Source organism: Oryctolagus cuniculus, chromosome 2 (assembly GCF_051225735.1).
Source record: "Oryctolagus cuniculus isolate XC-2025 breed Fujian yellow rabbit chromosome 2, ASM5122573v1, whole genome shotgun sequence".
NCBI classification, from domain to species: Eukaryota; Metazoa; Chordata; class Mammalia; order Lagomorpha; family Leporidae; genus Oryctolagus; species Oryctolagus cuniculus.
The window spans coordinates 11,310,178-11,328,701 of record NC_142868.1 but is presented as its reverse complement, the minus strand read 5'-3'; the positions used below and the strand labels follow the sequence as shown (position 1 = coordinate 11,328,701).

Below are 18,524 nucleotides of genomic sequence, written 5' to 3'. Positions count from 1 at the left end.
TGCTCGCTCTGTGACGCCTTAGCCACGCTGCTTTCTGGCTGCCACACGTGTGCACTTGCAATGCCTCTGCCTGGCACTCTCTTCTTTCTCCTCTTCCTTCGCCTTCCTGCTTAATCTTTAAAGCTTCCTACATCACTTCTGTAAGTAGGCCTTTCCTAGCACCTTGGCCAGGCCAAAATCTCTTCTAGTACATTCTCGCAGCATTGCAACTATTCTGCTAAGTTCTTCCTAACTGTAATTATTTCTTTAACATCTCTGTCCTCCCTGCTAGGCTGTTAGCCCCCAAAAGTCAGGGGCAGCATGGTCTAGAATACCATGATTTACCTAGGAGCTTACTAGCTGTTGCTATTTATGCAACCAGTAGGTACCTCATACACAGGAAACATGTTTGTAGATTATGGTTTAATAGAGTGCCCTGGGTGTACAGGAAAGGGAGAGGGAAGTTTCATGCTTGACTCAAAAGCATCTCACATTGATCAAATCCTTGTCTGTGTGTCCTGACAAAATAGGCATTTGAAAGGCTTGGTCATTGTCCCCTGTTGTCACCCTTTGTTAAGTGAAGGAACCTGAGCCAGGGAGCTGTGCGGCCCCTTCCAGCCTGAAGCCTCCCTGCCCGCTGACACTGCAAGTCTCAACACGGATAAATCCAGAGAGTCAGGCAAGGGAAAGTGGAGACCAGCAGGGCAGTGCGCACCCATCCCTCTGGAGCGTGTGGTGTAGCGGTGCTGGCGTGGACGCTGGCTGTCACCGTCAGTCTTCGGGCAGTTGAAGCCTGCAGTGTAGCGGTGCTGGCGTGGACGCTGGCTGTCACCATCAGTCTTCGGGCAGTTCAAGTCTGCGGAGTAGCGGTGCTGGTGTGGACGCTGGCTGTCACCGTCAGTCTTCGGGCAGTTGAAGCCTGCAGTGTTTCCCAGCACCCTTGTCCCCAGCAGAGCGTCAAGACACAATCAGTGCCCCCCGGGGGGAGAGTCGATATTTAGTGGAGTTCTTAGCTCTCGTGGGTTTAGCCCCGGAACCATAGAGCCTGGTTTCATTGCTGTCTTAGCCTTCCTTAATTCGTATGCTTGAGCTTTTCTGAAGCTGTGTTTGGGGACGTTATTGTGTGTGTGTGAGGCTGGGTCTCCATTTCACTTTGTGATTGCCCTGGAAAGCAAGATTCGGTTTTGCACAATTTGCTGTCTGCACGGGGTTTCCTACAGTGTGGGGGCCTCTCCATCCCAGCACTGGGGACGTTCAGATGTGGGGATGCTCAGATCTTGGTTGTGGGGTTCTCCGGGGCATTGTGGGACCTTTGGTAGTGTCCCTGGCCTGGACCCACGCAATGTTGGCAGCACCCCACAATCACCGTAGCCAGAATGTCTTCAGACAAAACGCCCTCCAGTCGAGAACCAGCGCCATGGATACGCGTATCCGTCCCAATTCCTAGGATCTGGGTGTTGATTTTACAGTTTTGGAGATGTTCCGTACGAAAGCTTGTAACACAATCGTTGATTCAAATTTTTTTTTTTTTTTAAATTTCTAGAGGGTTTTTCTTTTTTAGATTCTTGATGACCATATTGCAATTTCAGCTTCAAGAAAAGTGTTATATTTTGAATTTACTTCTCTACTCCATCTCAAGCCGAAAAATGAGTACTAAGTCACCTGGTCTTCATTTTCCTGTGTGCATCCATTTATTTGAAATATTTTCTAGGGCTACAAATCCTTCAATGACATACCTGAGAGGGTACAACAGCAAAGCACGGCCGTCGTAGCAGGTGAGCTTCCTACTCTGAGGTCCTTCCGTCTCTCTCACTGTTGAGAATCGCATGGCTACAGTACACGGAAATGTGTTACTAAGGATGGCATTGCTCTTTTCTCCTTAAAAAAACTGTCAGGCTCAGACACGTGGTACAGCAGTGAAGTCTCCACTTGGGATGCCTGCATCCAATATCTGAGCACTGGGTCAGGCCCCGGCTACCACACTTTCCGCTCAGCTTCCTGCCAATATGCCTGAGAGGCAGGAGACAATGGCCCCAGTGAAAAGCCTGCATTGAATTCTGGGCTTCTGGGTTCAGCCTGGCCCAGTCCTGGCTGTTGTGGGCATTTGCAGAGTGGGTCAGAGGATAAAAGATCTCATTCTATCTGTCTCTCTGCTTTTCAAATAAAATGAAATCAAATACATTTTTAAAAAATTAAGCTGTTGATCAAAATAGAAAAGCTGTAAATAAAAAGTGGTCTCTCAGTTAAACCTTGAAAACCAAATGAACATCAGAGCTTTTCAATTAGAGAAACGATGTAGATTTTAAAAACATAATAATAATAATAATAATAATAATAATAATAATGGCCAGTGCTATATGGTGAGGGCTGCACTGGGGTGAACCCCTGTGTGTTCCTACAGATCAGACAACAGCCATAGAAAAGAGAATCATAGCCTGACTGTTTTCACTGGGGAAAAGCTAAGCATTGTTGCATTTTCTAAAAGAACTTAAAATTGTTTTTGTTTTGTTTGTGGAATCCTGTAGCTAAGAACTTATTTTGTCTTTAAGGAAGGTTTCCATTTGTCTGCTGAAGCTGCTACAGGGTGTTTAGGGCTCCCAAGGTTGCTTGGGGGCAGGAATAGCAGAGGCAATGCCTTCAATAGTGGCTTTGCGCTGCATCCGGTTGTGGTATCCGGAGTGAGCACACAGAGGGAGAACTCAGTGTCCGCAGGCTTAGTGCAGAACTGCAGGGCACCAGGCTGGGCCGTTTGCTTGGAGAACTCCCTGAAGCTACGTACAGCTACCTTCTGTGTTTGTCAAAAAATCACCCTCCCATTGTTTCTTTTTACCTTTGACCAAGTGTTTTTTAAAATATTCAGGTAGGAGTATTTGTGTTTGTTTGTTTGTTGTTTTTCTAATGGTGTTCCTTCACCCCATTAAGAGTTTGGGAAAAAGACCTTTATCCTGTTCCATAGGCTTTAGATAGTCTGTGTTTAATGTAAGATTCTACTTTGAAGTATGGGGATGTTAAAGACGGAGTTCGCAGCGTGAACTTCCCCTGCTAACATCAGAAGGCAAATGCATGCTGTGTGGCTGTAGCCACCTGCTTACTAATCTGTCATTTTGTTTGTTTGTTTCCCTTCTCTGGACTTCTCCTGCCCGTGTGTGCACCTTCCCTTGTAAGTCTGACCAAGCAAAGCGCACGGCATGTGTGAGCGAGGCCCACGGCACGTGGGGTCACTGCCTAAACACATGGGAGGCCCCGCCAGCCTTGGAGTCAGGCGTTCATGGTCACCTCCTCAGCTCCCGCGTTGGGGTTCTGTCCTACCCCGAACGCACTTTCTGAGCGCCGGCTTCGTGCCAGGTTCTGCCAGGCGCTGGGGATGTGGGATGCAAAAGGCGCATCCTCTGCTTGACCTTTGGCCAGGCGTGCCCACAGATGTCATTATCACATGGACCACGCCAGGAGCCAAGGTGGGGAGAGGGCAGGGCAGACTTCGTGGGGAAAGCAGCCTGTAACTGAGGCCTGTAGAAAGGGTTTGCTGGGAAGGCCCAGCCACACACGCGAGAGCCCGGGGTGGCCCAGCCGGGGAGCTGTGCGGTGCGTGGGGGCGGCCATGCCACATAGCAAGGGCCCCCAGCCACCATGAGTCTACACATCACACTCGCAAAATTCCGCAGAGTTGTCTCAGCCCAGGGTCCTTGGGTGCTTTGTCACACAAACCACTGTGGAGCGCGAGCAACCCCCGGGGCTTGGCCACCCCATTCTGTGTCTTTGATGCCTCCATTTCACGGACTCTGAAAAGCCCACTTGGGAGCAGCTTCCTGCCCTACGAGTGGCCTTTTGGACCATGCTGCCATCTTCCTGGGCCCAGGGCGCTTCTGGGAACTGCTCCTCTGCCCTCTGCCTGCTGAGGCAAAAAGCTCCAACCCTCCCCCACCCTGCCCCAGCCCACTAAAGGAGCAGGGACTTTGGACCACTGGGGGTCCTAGTGTGTCCCTATCAAAAGCCTCCGTGTGGCCAACCTCAAAGCATTGGTGTAGGTGAGTGCACCCCAGGAAGTTTTGATCCTAGGCTAGGGCCTGTCACAGGTGACAGACACTTTCCCGAAAGCTGACATTTCTTTGATCTTGTCTCCTGTCTGAGGACCAGGAATACCCTTGATTTTTGCATGTAGGGGCCACACAGGTACTTTTTAAAGAAGTCCCAATGTGTATGTCAAGTGAAATGTTAATGAAAATACGACCATACCTGGAGGAATCGCTCTTATTTATTTTCCAAAATCATGGAACGAGGACTTCCCCGAGTTAGACACACACAAGTTCCAGTCCCATTGCCAGTGCTTTCTGAAAAAGAGATGTGTGGGCAGGTAATGGGACATCCCTGCCTCGGGTGGCTGTGAGTCCGGGGGGACTGGCAATGCTGACATCAGCAGAACGAGTGAGCTGTGACTGTGGAAGCACCTGGCACAGTAGATGTTCTCGCCACTGGATCCGTTTTAGTGTTATTATTATTTTTAGCAAAGTAAGTAGAAGGAAAAAAAAAAAAAAAAGACACCCTGGCTTGACTTTGCTATCTCACTGCCATCTCACTCCCACCTTGCTCTCTGGTTAACTCATTGCTTTGCGATGGTCTCGGCTGTATTGACGCTTGCTGTAGAATCTTTAACATGTTAAACACAAACACAGCATGGGAAAAAGCCCAAGTTTGCCTTTTCTTCGATGTTTGAAAAACGCATAACCCAGGTGCCTTTGTTGTCAGAGATCAAAAAGGTCTTGGATTCCACTGGTTCAGAAATCGACAGTGTAACCCAACAGCTCCCTATCAAGGAGACCCTGGACAATTTCATCGGTTACATGAATGAGTCTGAGAAGTACCTGCACGACATTTTGCCCAAGGTGGAAGAAGCTGACTCCTACTGGTGAGCGCCTCCTTTGAGCTCGTAGACCAGGAGAATGAAACTTGGTGTATGGGACAGGATAAACGTATGAGGTGTCCCAAGGAGAATCTTAGGAGAGCAAATCCTGCAGCCCTAGGTGATGTTCATAACAAGAATACCTGGTCCCTTAGGTAAAACGGCCACTGAAATTGGAGTGGCTCAGAGCAGAGTTGTGTGGCTCCCCACGTGAGTTTGTCAAGTGTCCTTTTTCTAAAAATGTTGAAGACTGGAGAAAGCCACCTATTTAATGCCCTGCAGTGTTGACATCATTGGTGGCTTCTAGAATCTTCATTATAATTTTCAGGCATATAATGGGAGTTTGAAGCTTAAAAGTAATGAAGAGGGTCACTTGAAAAATATTCTCTTCAGGTTGTTTTATTTTTTTAAAAAAAGAGTAGAGGATAGTTCTTACTAAAAGAGCATCCTCTTCCTAGCTGTAAATTGCCCGGGTGAGAGCTTAGGGGAGTGGCTGCTGTGCACAATGGTCAGAAATGCAGACGAGGCTCAGCCCTAGGGGGGTCTGACATCCCGGACAGAGCGCTGGGGAGGGAAGGACTGGGGGGTGCAGAGACTGACGAGCTCCCTGACAGCTCAGTCGCATCTACCTCTGTGAAGCCCCAGCCCACAGTCTCTCAGCAGAACCCTGCATGCTGCCCCAGCCCATGAGAAGGGGAGACTCATTCCCACGGGGGTTCTTTCTCATGCAAGAGAACGAAGAGTAAGAAAGTAACAGTAATGGCTAGCTAGCGTTTTGGGGAGAATTACAGTGTGCCCACCAAGCACCTTGTACACGATGTCTCATTTAATATTCACCAAAATCTGAGTCCCCCAGGGAAATGTGGGCTCGAGGAAGTCAAGTTCAGCTAGAACATGGCAGAGGTTGGTTTTCAAGCTGTGGCTGAGCCATTGCCCTGTATTCGACAAGCTCCCTGGATCCCTGCCGGGTATCCACGCCAGCAGGTGTCAGGACAGACCTAAGCAGACCCTTTGTCCATGACCTTACCATCTCATTCGAGCTCCGTCTTACAAATGGAAAAGAACCATAGCGCCATCTGTCCCCCTGTCTGCCATCCACTCTCCCACCCTCGTCCTCCTGCCCCAGGGCTTAAACTTGCTTTAAAAAGACATTTAACTAAAAGATGATTTATTATTAACACAAAAAGACTTCCTGAGGTCAGGCTCTATGACTTATTTAATTTTGGTCTCCAGTATCTGGAACAAGCCTCCATGGCACAGCTGCTGACGGCTAGTGTGTAATTACAAGATTGCTCTTAATCCAATGAAAAGCTTCAGCGGTGACTTCTGTCAAGAGGAACCGGGCAGAAGCAAATTCTTAGGTTTCTAGTCTCTTAATTTGTACCCTGGGATACCCCTCAGCTTCTGGGAATGCCGGGGAGCCTTGGTGGGGAGGATCGGTTATCCTCAGCTGTCTCCCAGGAGCCTTGCGAAACGGAGCCTTGCATCCTGCAGACATCTGATTGGGGGTGCTCGGAACATTCTAAATACTCCACGCATCCGCCACATTGAGTGCTGCCGGTTCACTAAAGAGAGAAAGCCCAGGAGAAAAGAGCACACCATTTCCTTATCTGTAGGTTAGTCGTGATCTGTCCACGTCTTGGTTATCATTCCCATAGGCACTTCCGGCGTCAGGGACACGGAAGGCACTTCAAAGTCAGAAGGGGCATTTCGATCTGTAGCCTTGGAGAAGCTTCCAAGCCCTATTCAAGGAACCCATGTAATACTTTTGGGGTTCAAGATAAGGAAGAAAGCAATAGTGACATTCCCATAGAGAGAAAGAGAGAGAGAGAGAGAGAGAAACCTCAAACCTACAAGAACAATGGCTGTTTCCGGCTGGGTTGGAGGAGCTGGTGGGTAGGGAACTTTCCCCAGCAGTGTGGCCCTCTGTGGGTAGATTGTCAAGCAGCTCTCAGCTGCCCCGGCCGTGGCCCGATGAGTTTTGTGTAACGTCACTGTGTTTGCTCCACCAGGTGGCTGATCTGCTTGATCATCTGCTTCCTGCTGACTCTCATCATAATTTTCTTTAACCTGGGCTTACTGCTGGGCGTATGTGGCTACAACAGGCTGGCCACCCCCACCACCAGGGGCTGCGTCTCCAACACTGGAGGCATCTTCCTCATGGTGTGAGTGTCCACTCTTCTCTGTCCTGTGTCGGGCGGGAACACAGCGAGGGGACCAAGGTCACACACAGGTCCCACACTCGGGGCTCCAGTGCAGTAGACATGAGTGTACCTTCCTTGGTTTGCGTACTTTCATCTCGTGTAGGAAGTCAAAGAAAATCCTAAGTTGATGGCGGTTTGACAGACGAGCTGAAAAGCACTGTGTACACCTAGTGGGCCCCTCGATAAAGCGGCTGTCCTGGAGTCATGCCCAAGTTGATGTCCTTGATTCCTCCGTTCCTTCTTTTCATTCATTCATTCATTCACCAGAAGACGAGCTGACCTCATGTCAGACACTGCTGCAGATGGTCAGTAGTATCGCTAGCTTGAGACTCCAGAACTGATTTGGGACAAAGGCTGCCAGCCCAGCAAGCTTGGCATTTAGCCCAGTAGTCTGAGTCCAGGAGGAGAGCAGGTGCCAGGTAGTGGGGAATGCCCCTGGAGCCATGGTGTCTGCTTCAAAGACGTCCACACCCGAGTCATGGGCATGAAAAGACCTTGAATCCATCAGGGCAGGCAAGGACCAGGTGCACCTGGAGCTGGCTCCAGAAAGGTAAGCTAGGATGCAGGTGTGTTTGTGTTCAAGCCTTCACGGGAAGGAAGCTGTGTGTGCGCCAGGTCTGCCGTCTCCTTTGCGATGAGCTCATTGAGAACCAGTGAGAGGAGCCTGATGGGGCGCGAGCAGGTTAGGGAATAGAGAATGGACCTCAGTCAGGTGCTCCTGTTTAGCTTCTTGTAGCACTGATGTGGGGTGGGAGGAGCCACAGGGCAAGTGACATGCATTAAACAGGGAGTCACAGTTAGACTTCGCGTGACCTCTAAGTCCTTCCCTAATACAATCGAACCCCAGTGCGGTACAAGCTTCCATTAACATGAATGCAAACTCAAACGTCTTAGAAAGTAAGTGTGACGTCAATGGCCTGGGGTCTGCCAGGACTGGGAAGGACCTCACTCATGAAGAAGCCCACCTGCTCACAGGCTTAAACTGAGTCTCCGTGGGGGACGCCAAATGTTTGTGGAAAATGGCATTAAAAATGTTCATGTGGGCACAGAAAAATTTTAATGCGTAGACAAAATGGCTTCAAAAATTTCACGAAAAAATGCATCTTATGAAAAGTTATGCATGAATTTAAAAAATTTTGCACCAAACTAAGCTTATCTTTTAATTCCATTTTTCCACCAATTGTTTTGAAGTACCCTTATACTTAACTGCCAGTACCTCTGGACAAAGAAGGAAAAAGAAGAAATCACACTAGCAACTAAAAATGTATTTGTGTTGCCTTTTGTAGGTAGAAAATTAGTTTGATGTTAAGAACTTAATAATCCTGAATACTTGACTGTTTTATAAGCATTTTGGTGGTGAGTGTACACAATCCATCTCTTTAACTGCTTAAGGAAGGAGAAAGTTGCTCTGAAAAAATTCATAAAATTCTGTCCATACTCTTTTAGAAATCTAACCCGAAGTGGCCGGTGTTGCGGTCCAGTGGGCTAAGCCGCTATTTGCGATGCCAGCATCGCGTCCTGAAGCACCAGGTCATGTCCCAGCCGCTCTGCTTCTGATCCGGCTCCTGCTAACACTCCTGGGAAGGCAGCAGATGATGGTGCAAGTGTTTGGGCCCCTGCCCCCCACGATGGAGACGTGGATGGAGCTCCTGGCTCCTGACTTCAACCTGGTCCAGCCCCAGTTGTTGCTATCTAGGGAGTGAAACAGCAGAGGGAAGATCCTGCTCTCTTTTTCTGCCTGGCCAGCCGCTTTTCAAACAAATGAATAAATCTTACCAAAAAATAAAAATAATAAAAGAAGGAATATAACCCAATACAATGCTATCTAGCTTCAAGGAAAAGAGGAGAAGCCATGAAAAAATTGATGGGGGCACCTGTTTAGCTACTGCTGCAGAGGCCGGACGCGCAGAGACAAAGCCACGGCTTGGGGCCTCTAGCGATTTATCTCAGCAGTGGGAGAAAGTCTGGTAACATTCAGGTGTTGCCAGATTCATTTCAGCAGCACTGCGGCCCTAGGGTGGCTCCGAGTTCTTTCCGAGGGACTCCCACCCTCAGCCACTGCGTGGCGGACTTTGCTCCGGCTCCAGCGGCCTCCGGGTGCACATGCGCAGTGGGAGACGACACAAGCGCAGTCAGTTTCATCCGAGGGTCGGCAAGGGCGCTGCTGCCTCCGGAAAACGGTTTATTCGCTGGAGAAACCAGAACGCCTATTGAGCCCTGCGGCAGCCAAAACTGCACCCGCGCTCCTCTTTCCTTTTTTTTTTTTTTTTCACTTTTTATTTATTTATTTATGCTTTTAATTTGAGGGAGGGAGAGAGACAAAGAAACAGAGAGCTTCTACTCATTGGTTCATTCTCCAAAAGCCTACGAGAGCTGGGGGCAGGGCCAGACTGAAGCCAGGAGCCCCACACTCAGTCTGCCTCCCCGGAAGCACACGAGCGGGAACGTGGAATCAGCAGAGGGGCCAGGACTCGAACCCAGGCACTGCGGTCTGGGATGGAGGCATCCCAAGTGGTCTCTTCACGGCTGCTCCAAACGCCCACCCCCGCCCCTTCTTTCCTGACAGCTCCCACCGCAGTGTTCCGCAGTCATCTGGTGTATGCCTCTAACCCAGACGGCTGAGCTCCGCAGGGGCATCTCACTCCCACGCATCGCCCTGTGATGGGCTGCTGGCGCCGTGAACCACACTCGCTGCATCTTCCCCTCCCGCCCAGAGCGGCCGTGTTCCTGCGTCACCCTTGAACCCTAGCCTTGCCTTCACCACCCCCTCCCTTTTATATCTCCTCCACCCACTGACTCCTCTCCACCCCCCTCCCCAGGCTCTGGGAAGAGCCCGTGCAGGGGTAGCCCAGCCTCACTGGCACCTGTCAAACCCAGCCTTCACGCCACGTGTTTTTCCAAGAGAGTGGGCTGCGTTCCTCCTGTGCTTTAAGCCCCTCAGAGGCTCCCCCTCCCTGGAGCCCCCAGGCCCTCCCAGCACACCCCTGCCTGCCTCTTCAGTTGTTCTTCCTGCCGCTGCCCGCCATCCCTGTGGAAGGAGGGAGACGTTGTCCCTTTTAGCCCCTTCTCAAGGGCTCTGACCCTCCCTACTTGCTGCATCCTTTACTCTCTGCATTGGTTTGTTCAGCTGACTCCAGAGCCCAAGCCATGCCAGACAGCGAGTAGACTGTATGGTCTGTGCATATGCTGAGAGATCATGCTACAAACCCCTTCTCTCCTCACTCCTGGGTAGGCTGATCTGTTCAGCCCGCAAACTGCGGGAGACCCCAAGTCCATCTCCTAGGCGGAGTAGGTAGAACTGCTAACTGCTGGTAGGCGGTATTGACGCATCCCTTGCAGAATTACTGGCTTCTTTATGTTTGTTTCCAGGGGGGCTGGATTGAGCTTCCTCTTTTCCTGGATATTGATGCTCCTCGTGGTTGTTGCTTTTATCGTTGGTGCAAACATGGAAAAACTGATCTGTGAACCTTACGCCAACAGGAAGCTATTCCGGGTAAATGCGGTTTTCCTGCGCAGGATGGGAGGACATTTCTGTGGAAACCCCCTGTGTCTTGTGTGTTACTTCCAGGGCAGTTCCAAAATGGGAACAGTTTGGTTTTAGTCCCTTAACTTGGGATTCTTGGTATTCGTAAGAACAATGACACAAAAGGTGGTATTCTTATTTTGGAATGGTGAGGATCATCAGTGCCAGGGATTGAGGCATGCTCACTCAGGTGTGGATTGTGGTATTTGGGGGAGGGAGGGTGCAGTATTTTCCTCAACAGTAGTTTACAAATGTTGCTAACAGCATCGAGCAGCAATGCCCGGGTGCCCCTTCCACTCTTCCAGAGAAGAGCCTGTGGGCTCCACGTGTCAGTCGTGTGTGAAACACAAAGGAATTTGACTAGACTTGGTCTCGTACCCACTGTATCTCACTATATGCATGCAAGTATTCCAAAATCTGCACAAATCCAAGACTGGCAACCGATGCTGGTCCCAAGCATTTTGGAAAAGCGAGAGTCGGCCTGTTTTTCTCAAGCACAATAAAGAGTTGTGAACTAAATTTCTCACCAAATACATACGGTGCAGAGCCAGAGAGTGGGTGAGTTTTCACTCATGTCCAGGTAGAGAGGAGCTGAGTCTGCTACTCTGGCTTTAATTAGTTATTTTGAATTAAGCTCCCTCTTGCACTCCTATTTCTAATGTATTTGTTTTACTAAAGTAAAGCTTAGGAGTTCTCAAGAAGTAAAACTAATTTCAATAATTCTGATTTGTGTTACCCAGTAGTCAATTGATTTATTCCAACCACACTATTTTTTTCTGAGTTAGAAATTAATGAGAAAAATCATATGAAAAGCATCTCAAAAACAAGTTGAACAGAATATTCATTTTGTTTCATGCATGTAGGTGTAAAACCATGTACTGGAGTGAAATTGACACTTGGAGGTTTGGTGATTGTTCACAGCCTTTGTCTCTGCTGTTGAGGAACAGTGTTTTTCCTTCTTACTACTTGTTGAACTTTTTACGTAGTGTAGGGTTAATCTTGTGAGTATAAAGTATACTGAAAGATCACTATAAAAATTAAGAAAGGGAATAAGAGAGGAAGAAGGAGGAAGGGTTGGAGTGTGAGTGGGAAGGAGAATAAGGTGGGAGTATCACTATATTCTTAAATCTGTATATGTGAAATACATGAAATTTGTTTACCTTAAATAATTTTTTTTTAAAAAAGAACCCACTTTTTTATGTGTTGTAGGTTTTGGACACACCCTATCTTCTGAATGAGGATTGGAAGTACTACCTCTCTGGCATGGTTCTTAGTAAACCAGATATTAAGCTCACTTTTGAACAAGTTTACAGGTATCAGTCATGACATTTTCTACTTAAAATGTTCCAGGGCAAGAAGTTTGCTTTCAAAAGTATTTTTTTTTAAGATTTACTTATTTATTTGAAAAGCAGAGATACAGAGACAGAAGGAGAGAGATCTTCCATCTGCTGGTTCACTTCCCAGATGGCCTCTTCAAGGTTCCAGTGAAAAGCAACTATTAATGACATAGGAAAGATAAAAGTTTTTTAAAGATTTTACTTATTTATTTGAGAGGTAGAGCTACAGACAGAGAGAGGGAGAGACAGGGAGAGAGGTCTCCCATCCGCAGGTTCACGCCCAAGATGGCCACAATGGCAGGAGCTGGTCCAATCTGAAGCCAAGAGAGCCGGGAGCTTTTTCCTGGCCCCCCTTATGTGTGCAGGGGCCAAGCTCTTGGGCCATCTTCTGCTGCTTTCCAGGACATCAGCAGGGAGCTGGATCACAAGTGGAGCAGCCAGGACTTGAACCCGTGCCCACATGGGATGCTAGCCCTGCAGGCGGAGGCTTAACCTTCTACACCACAGTGCCTGCCCCTCAAAAATATTTTTTACCTTAGTGGTAAGAAATTCCAATTTCAGAGATAAGCTGCTCTTTAGTCTTAGAAAAGAGATTGTAAGCTGGCGCGCGGCTCAATAGGCTAATCCTCCGCCTGCGGCACCAGCACTCCGAGTTCTACTCCCGGTTGGGGCGCCGGATTCTGTCCTGGTTACTCCTCTTCCAGGCCAGCTCTCTGCTCTGGCCCGGGAGTGCAGTGGAGGATGGCCCAGGTGCTTGGGCCCTGCACCCCATGGGAGACCAGGAGAAACGCCTGGCTCCTGGTTTTGGATCAGTGCAGTGCGCTGGCCATAGTGGCCATTTGGGGGGTGAACCAACTGAAGGAAGACCTTTCTCTCTGTCTCTCTCACTGTCTAACTCTGCCTGTCAAAAAAAATGAATTAAAATATAAAAAAAAGAAAACAGATTGTAGAAATTGACCAAAAAGAGAATCTTTACACTGGAAACCTTCGAGAACTTGGAATGCTGACATCTCAGGATTCCTCTCAGTTGTCCTTGGGGGTTACCCTAAGAAGCATTCATGGGATCCCATGAGAAGTCTTGTTCAAGAACTGCCTTGCCCAAGATCAAAGCCAAATGCAAGAACTCCCTGAACAGATCCAAATCACAGATGTGACGGTGGCCATGCAGCCAAAGGGCTGTTCTGTGCAACCAGACCACGTGGGCTCCAGTCCCAGCTCCACTCCTGGGGACCCTGTGACCACTCCACTTCTTCTTTGTTAACAGGAATCATGATAATAGCATTCTAACGCTGGGAGTATTTTAGGGTTCAGTGAGATACTTGAGATTCTAACAGTGCCCAACACATTGTAAGAATACCTATTCTTATGATTGTTCATTCACATAGATTTTTCTATCCTTGACCTGTAAGCATATTGGCAGAATGCCACTAGGCATTCAGCCTAGTGGTTAAGACACCCATGGCCCACATCCACCCATGGCCTGGATTTGACTCCTGCCTCTGGCTCCTGACTCCAGTTTCCTGGCAATGCAGACCCTAGGAGGCAGCATTGATGGCTCATGTAATTGGATTCCTGCCACCCACATGGGAGTCTTGTACTGAGTTCTTGGCTCCCAAGTATGGAGCTCTGGAATGCACCTGTCTTTGTGGCAGGGACTCACATTAGATGGGGACCAGCCTTCTTGGTTCAGCTGAGCAGGCATTTAGAGAGGGGATGGAGGTGCAGAGCTGTGAGGCCATTTCACACAGGTGGCCGAGTTGGGTTGACAGCCAAACTACACTGAACATCTGGATGCCTGTGGCCCCTTCCTATCTTCCTCATCACCTTTAGAATATGTGTCTAAGCATCTATGTAGTAAGTGAAGTCCAGCCCTGGAAATATGGCTGAGAAACAGTTTTGTCAAGGACCTGCAGGAGTCTTTTAATGAAGCCAGTGAGACATAGTTGTGGTCCACATACCGACTTTGAGATCAGTGACAGAGGTCACAGCCAGTGGTCCCTAAGAGCACATTACGTGGTGACATCACAGCTGCCGTCGCTGGTCTGAGCACACACTGTTGATGGTTCCCACAATGTCAAAATCGCCCTATGATGCATCTCTCAGAACAAATCCTCAACAATAAGTGACATGTGACTCTACTTCACGGTGCACATTTCCCTCCAAGTATCGTTTTGGGGGATTTTAATGAGAATTTATTTCTTCTCAGTCTGTTGTGCACAGCAGTATTAGAAACAGCACAAGAACAGAAGGAAATTTATCCATCCTATCATGTCTATTCCAAAAATTGGACCATTGGCAAAGCAGGGAATAAAGTCAGGAATGACAGGGGCTGGGGGCTGAGGGAGACTCCTGTGACCCTCGTTTTCCATCCAGTTCGTATGGAGGGCAACAGTCGCCTGTTCTTGTCCTTAGCACTGGACGGTGGTAGCCAGTAGCTACGGCTGCTGTCCTGAGTCATGATTTCTGTTTCTTCCCGTAGCGACTGCAAAGATGATAAAGGCATTTATACCACACTTCAGCTGCAGAACCGCTTCAACATCACCGAGCAGCTCAACATCGGACAGGTGAGTGCCTGGAACCAGTCCTGGAGCTGATAAATTGTCTTTCTAAATCTGGCTGGGTTTTATCATCATCATCATTATTATTATTATTTGAGATCAAAATTCATGTAAGCTAAAATTATCTTTTTTTCCCCCAAGATTTACTTATTTATTTGAAAGGCAGAGTGAGAGATAGAGACACATCTTCCATCTGCTGGTTCACTCCCAAGATGGCCACATTCTGGTCTCCCACATGGGAGACAGGGGTCCAAGCTCTTGGGGTCATCTTCCACTGCCTTCCCAGGCACCTTAGCAGGGAGCTGGATCAGAAGTGGAACAACTGGGTCTTGAACTGGCACCCATATGGGATGCCAGCATGGCAGATAGTGGCTTAACCCACTGTGCCCTAACACCCGTCCCTAAAATTAACCATTTTAAAGTGGCATTGAGCACATTCACAAGGTTGTGCAAATCCTCACCCCTTACGAGTTGTGAAACATTTCCTCACTCCCCTCCTCGCAACCAGCTGTCTCGAAGGGTCTCAGCCAGAACCCCTCCTCGTGTCAGATTGCCTTCCTACAGGAACAAGCCCCACTTGCTTCCCACAGAGACTGGTGCTCCAAGACCAGCCCCTCTTTCCTTCCAGGTCTGGAACTGGGGACTTGGCGTGGAGACTACAGCTCACTGTGTCCTCATTTCTGTGAATCACGCCATGGCCCCCAGAGCTCCAGGGCGGGCTCCAGTGAACTGAGCTGACACTTGGCAGGAGGCAGAGGGGTTGGGAACAGGTGGAACAGAGTGACTTCCTTCCTCCTTTGCCCGGACCCCTGCCCCAGTCTTGAGTGTTAAGACCCTGAGGCTGGTCCCCTCCCAGGTGGCTGCCTACCCTGTTCCTTCGAGCATCATTTTTTATCTCTGTGAGCTGGGGTGCCCAGGCCCCGTGCTCCTGAGTGTCCTCCCCTGCCCCCTTGTGGAGGCCTCTGCCCGCCCCGCCCCTGGTGTCCTGATGCGGTCCTTTTCCCTGACCACACAGCCTCTTCCCTTTGAGGTCAGCGAGGGTGGAGATTAATGCATGCTGTTTTGTGTCCCACCTCCCCCTAGGGCATAATCGAGGAGGAACAGGGAGGCCAGGAGGGAGGAAAGCTAGGGAGGGGAGTACCAGGAAGAATGGCAGTTATGTGTGTGCACATAGGACTGTCATCCTTGTTTTTGTCCCACGCAGGTTCATTGCTGTTCTCAAGCACTAAGGATGCGATATCCTTGGAGAATAGTGGATTGATTTATAATTCTTTCTTTTTCACGCAGCATACTCAAAAACTAGTCAGGGAATTTGAAAGCATGAACATAAATCTTGATGGCATCGTGCTGCTGGATGACTCAGGAAAAAGAAACCTGCAGGAATTTTCTGAATGTGGAATAGACAAAATCGATTATGCCAGCTACCTCACACAGGTATGACCCGTGTGTGCGTGCCTGATCGTTTTTGGTGAGGGGCGGGGGGAGTTAGAACACTGGATATGTATGTTTCTTTTTTCCGTTTTTCTGATTAAGATGAGATTCACATAACCTAAAGTCAGCCATTCTAAAGTAAGTGTTTAGTGGCATTTGTCCTATGTTTAGTTCCCAAACATCGCCATCATCTCTGGGAAGCCCAGTGCCCATTAGCACTTGTCCCATTTCTTCCTACCCTAACCACCGATCTGTGTTCTGTTTCTATGGATTTACCTATCCGGAAATTTCACACCACTGGAGGCCTACACTTTGTCACCTTCTGTGTCCAGCTTCTTTGACTTAGTGTGCTAAGTTTCATCCTTGTTGTAGTGACCATTCTCCCTTTTTGGTTAAATAATGTGGTTGAATAAAAATAAGGTGTACAAATGAAAATGCAGATGTTGTCAGCTGTGCTATGATTTCTCACCTTCCTTTATTACTTTATGGTATGGGTTCATGGTCAATCTGTTGCCTTTCAGATAATTGTCAATGTTTAAAAATCCTGTATCCATGACACCTTTCTTTTTTTTTTAACTTCTTTTGTAGACTGGAAAATCTCCCACAAAAGTGAACCTTTTATCATTTGCATACGATCTAGAAGCCAAAGCCAACCATTTGGTGAGTTCACACAGTCCCATTCGTGTTGCCATGGTCGTAGATGTCAAGGTCAGTGCCATTCTTAGGGCAGGCAGTGAAGGTGGCTCCTTGCTAAACGCGTCCCTGGGAGCGCCCACAGCTCCTGCCGGCGGCATCACTACGTGGTCTGAACCTCTGTGAGCACGCCAGTGTTCAGGGCAGCCTCTTGGCTTTCACTCTGTCTCTGCGTTCACCACAACGGCCCCTCCACCTCCACACACACACACACACACACACAGACGCACACACACACATATGCACATGTGCTCAAACACGCACATGCACACACTTGCACATGTGATCATACATGCACATGCACATGCATGCACACACGCGCACGTGTGCTCACACATATGCACATGTGCCCACACACATGCACTTGCATACGCATGCACATGTGCTCACACACGCACACACAAATGCACATGTGCTCACATGCACATGCACACACACTTGCACATGTGCTCACACACGCACATGCACACACACATGACATTTTTCTCACCGTGTAGGAAGTAGTGACGGGGATGTGGGAGGACGATTCCGATGCAGAGCTTTGCACCCCGGAGGGGAAGTGGATAGTGGGGGTATTAGACAGCACTCCCCCGAGAGTCAGAAACAACGGAGAGCACTTACTAGGGGAATCGGCCCCACAGTCTTGGGGGATGAGAGGTCCCACATTAGGCCAACTGCAAACCGAAGAGCAGAGGAATTTGTAGCGTGACAGCCCCAGCAGGGAAGTCCACCGTGTGGCCCCAAGTCAGAGGCTCAGGGCCTGAGAGCCCCAGGGGTGGGGGCCTTGGGTGAAGTGGGTGGGGCCAGAGGCCAAGAGCCTGGAGTCCTGATGTCCAAGGGCAGGAGAAGGACATCTGCCTGACTCTCTTCTCCAGGGGAGAGAGGGAGTGAGGACGTGGGATTCCCTCTATCTCCCCCTTGTCATTTTGCACGCAGCCTCCCAGTGGTTGCACGGGGCCTCCCACGTGGAGGCCAAGCTTTTCTGGAAACACCAGCACAGACACACCCGGCCATCTAAGCATCGCTCAGTTCAGCCACGTTGACACCCAAGAGTCCACAGCAGAGAGGGCAGAGCCACCAAAGCTCCCCCTTCATTAACTCCCCGGCCAGCTGGTGACCAAATGGCCTTGTGGTCCCCTCCAAGAAGCGGCATCCCACCGTCAAGAGCAACCCGGGCTCTAGAGGAAGACCAGAGTGTGAATCCTGACTCAGCCTCTCCCTAACAGTAGAAGCTTCACAGGGAACACATTTCATCCCTCTGTGCCTTACTTCCCTCATCTGTAAAATGGGAACGTGATAGTGGCTACATTGCAGTGGGGTGGAGAGAGAGAATGGGTTCTGGCGCTCAGGAAGGGCTCGTGGGTGTGGGGTGATGCCGAGAGCCCATCGTTCTTGGATTTGCACACCCACAGTGGTGTGCATGCTTATGCTGTGGCTGCTTGGGCTCCTGACCATAGAGAGAGTCCCTCAGAATCTGGAAGGATGGTGTTGATCTGTGTGTTTTCTTCTCCTTGTAGCCCCCAGGAAATTTGAAAAACTCCATGAAGGAGGCTGCACAAAATATTACAGCAATTCACGAGCAGCAAGTCATTCCGATGGAACAGTCACTGGTAATGCTCGCTCGCTGGCAGCCTCTGGCGTTTCACCGGGCCCCGAGCAAAGCTGCCTGCACCTAGCTGGCCCGCACGTAGCACAGGGACACCTGCTCCAACCCACCCCACTGGCCTCAGCCTCGGAAACTGAGCTGAACTTGAAGGACGGCAGAACTTAAATGGCACAGTGTGCCTCTTGTTTCCTTTCTTATCCCATTTGCATGGGGACAGGCAGGAGCCACCGGGACTCTTCCCCAGATACTTTTCATTCTGCACCCATTAGCACCTGGGGCTGTCTTAGTGCCTGGGC

The 18,524-nt window shown here is 49.3% G+C and overlaps 1 protein-coding gene across 5 annotated transcripts in view; it reads left to right on the top strand.

Annotated features, from left to right (window-relative positions):
- The window catches only part of PROM1 (prominin 1), a 108,849-nt gene that overhangs the window by 75,602 nt on the left and 14,723 nt on the right, over nt 1-18,524 (top strand). For all 5 annotated transcript variants that reach the window (XM_089326966.1, XM_089326967.1, XM_089326965.1 and 2 more), the window contains 9 exons: nt 1,691-1,754; nt 4,723-4,882; nt 6,889-7,041; nt 10,450-10,573; nt 11,813-11,916; nt 14,420-14,504; nt 15,786-15,932; nt 16,518-16,589; nt 18,140-18,232. In XM_089326966.1, coding sequence (XP_089183092.1) covers nt 1,691-1,754; nt 4,723-4,882; nt 6,889-7,041; nt 10,450-10,573; nt 11,813-11,916; nt 14,420-14,504; nt 15,786-15,932; nt 16,518-16,589; nt 18,140-18,232 — 1,002 coding nt within the window. The remainder of the gene's footprint in view (nt 1-1,690; nt 1,755-4,722; nt 4,883-6,888; nt 7,042-10,449; nt 10,574-11,812; nt 11,917-14,419; nt 14,505-15,785; nt 15,933-16,517; nt 16,590-18,139; nt 18,233-18,524) is intronic.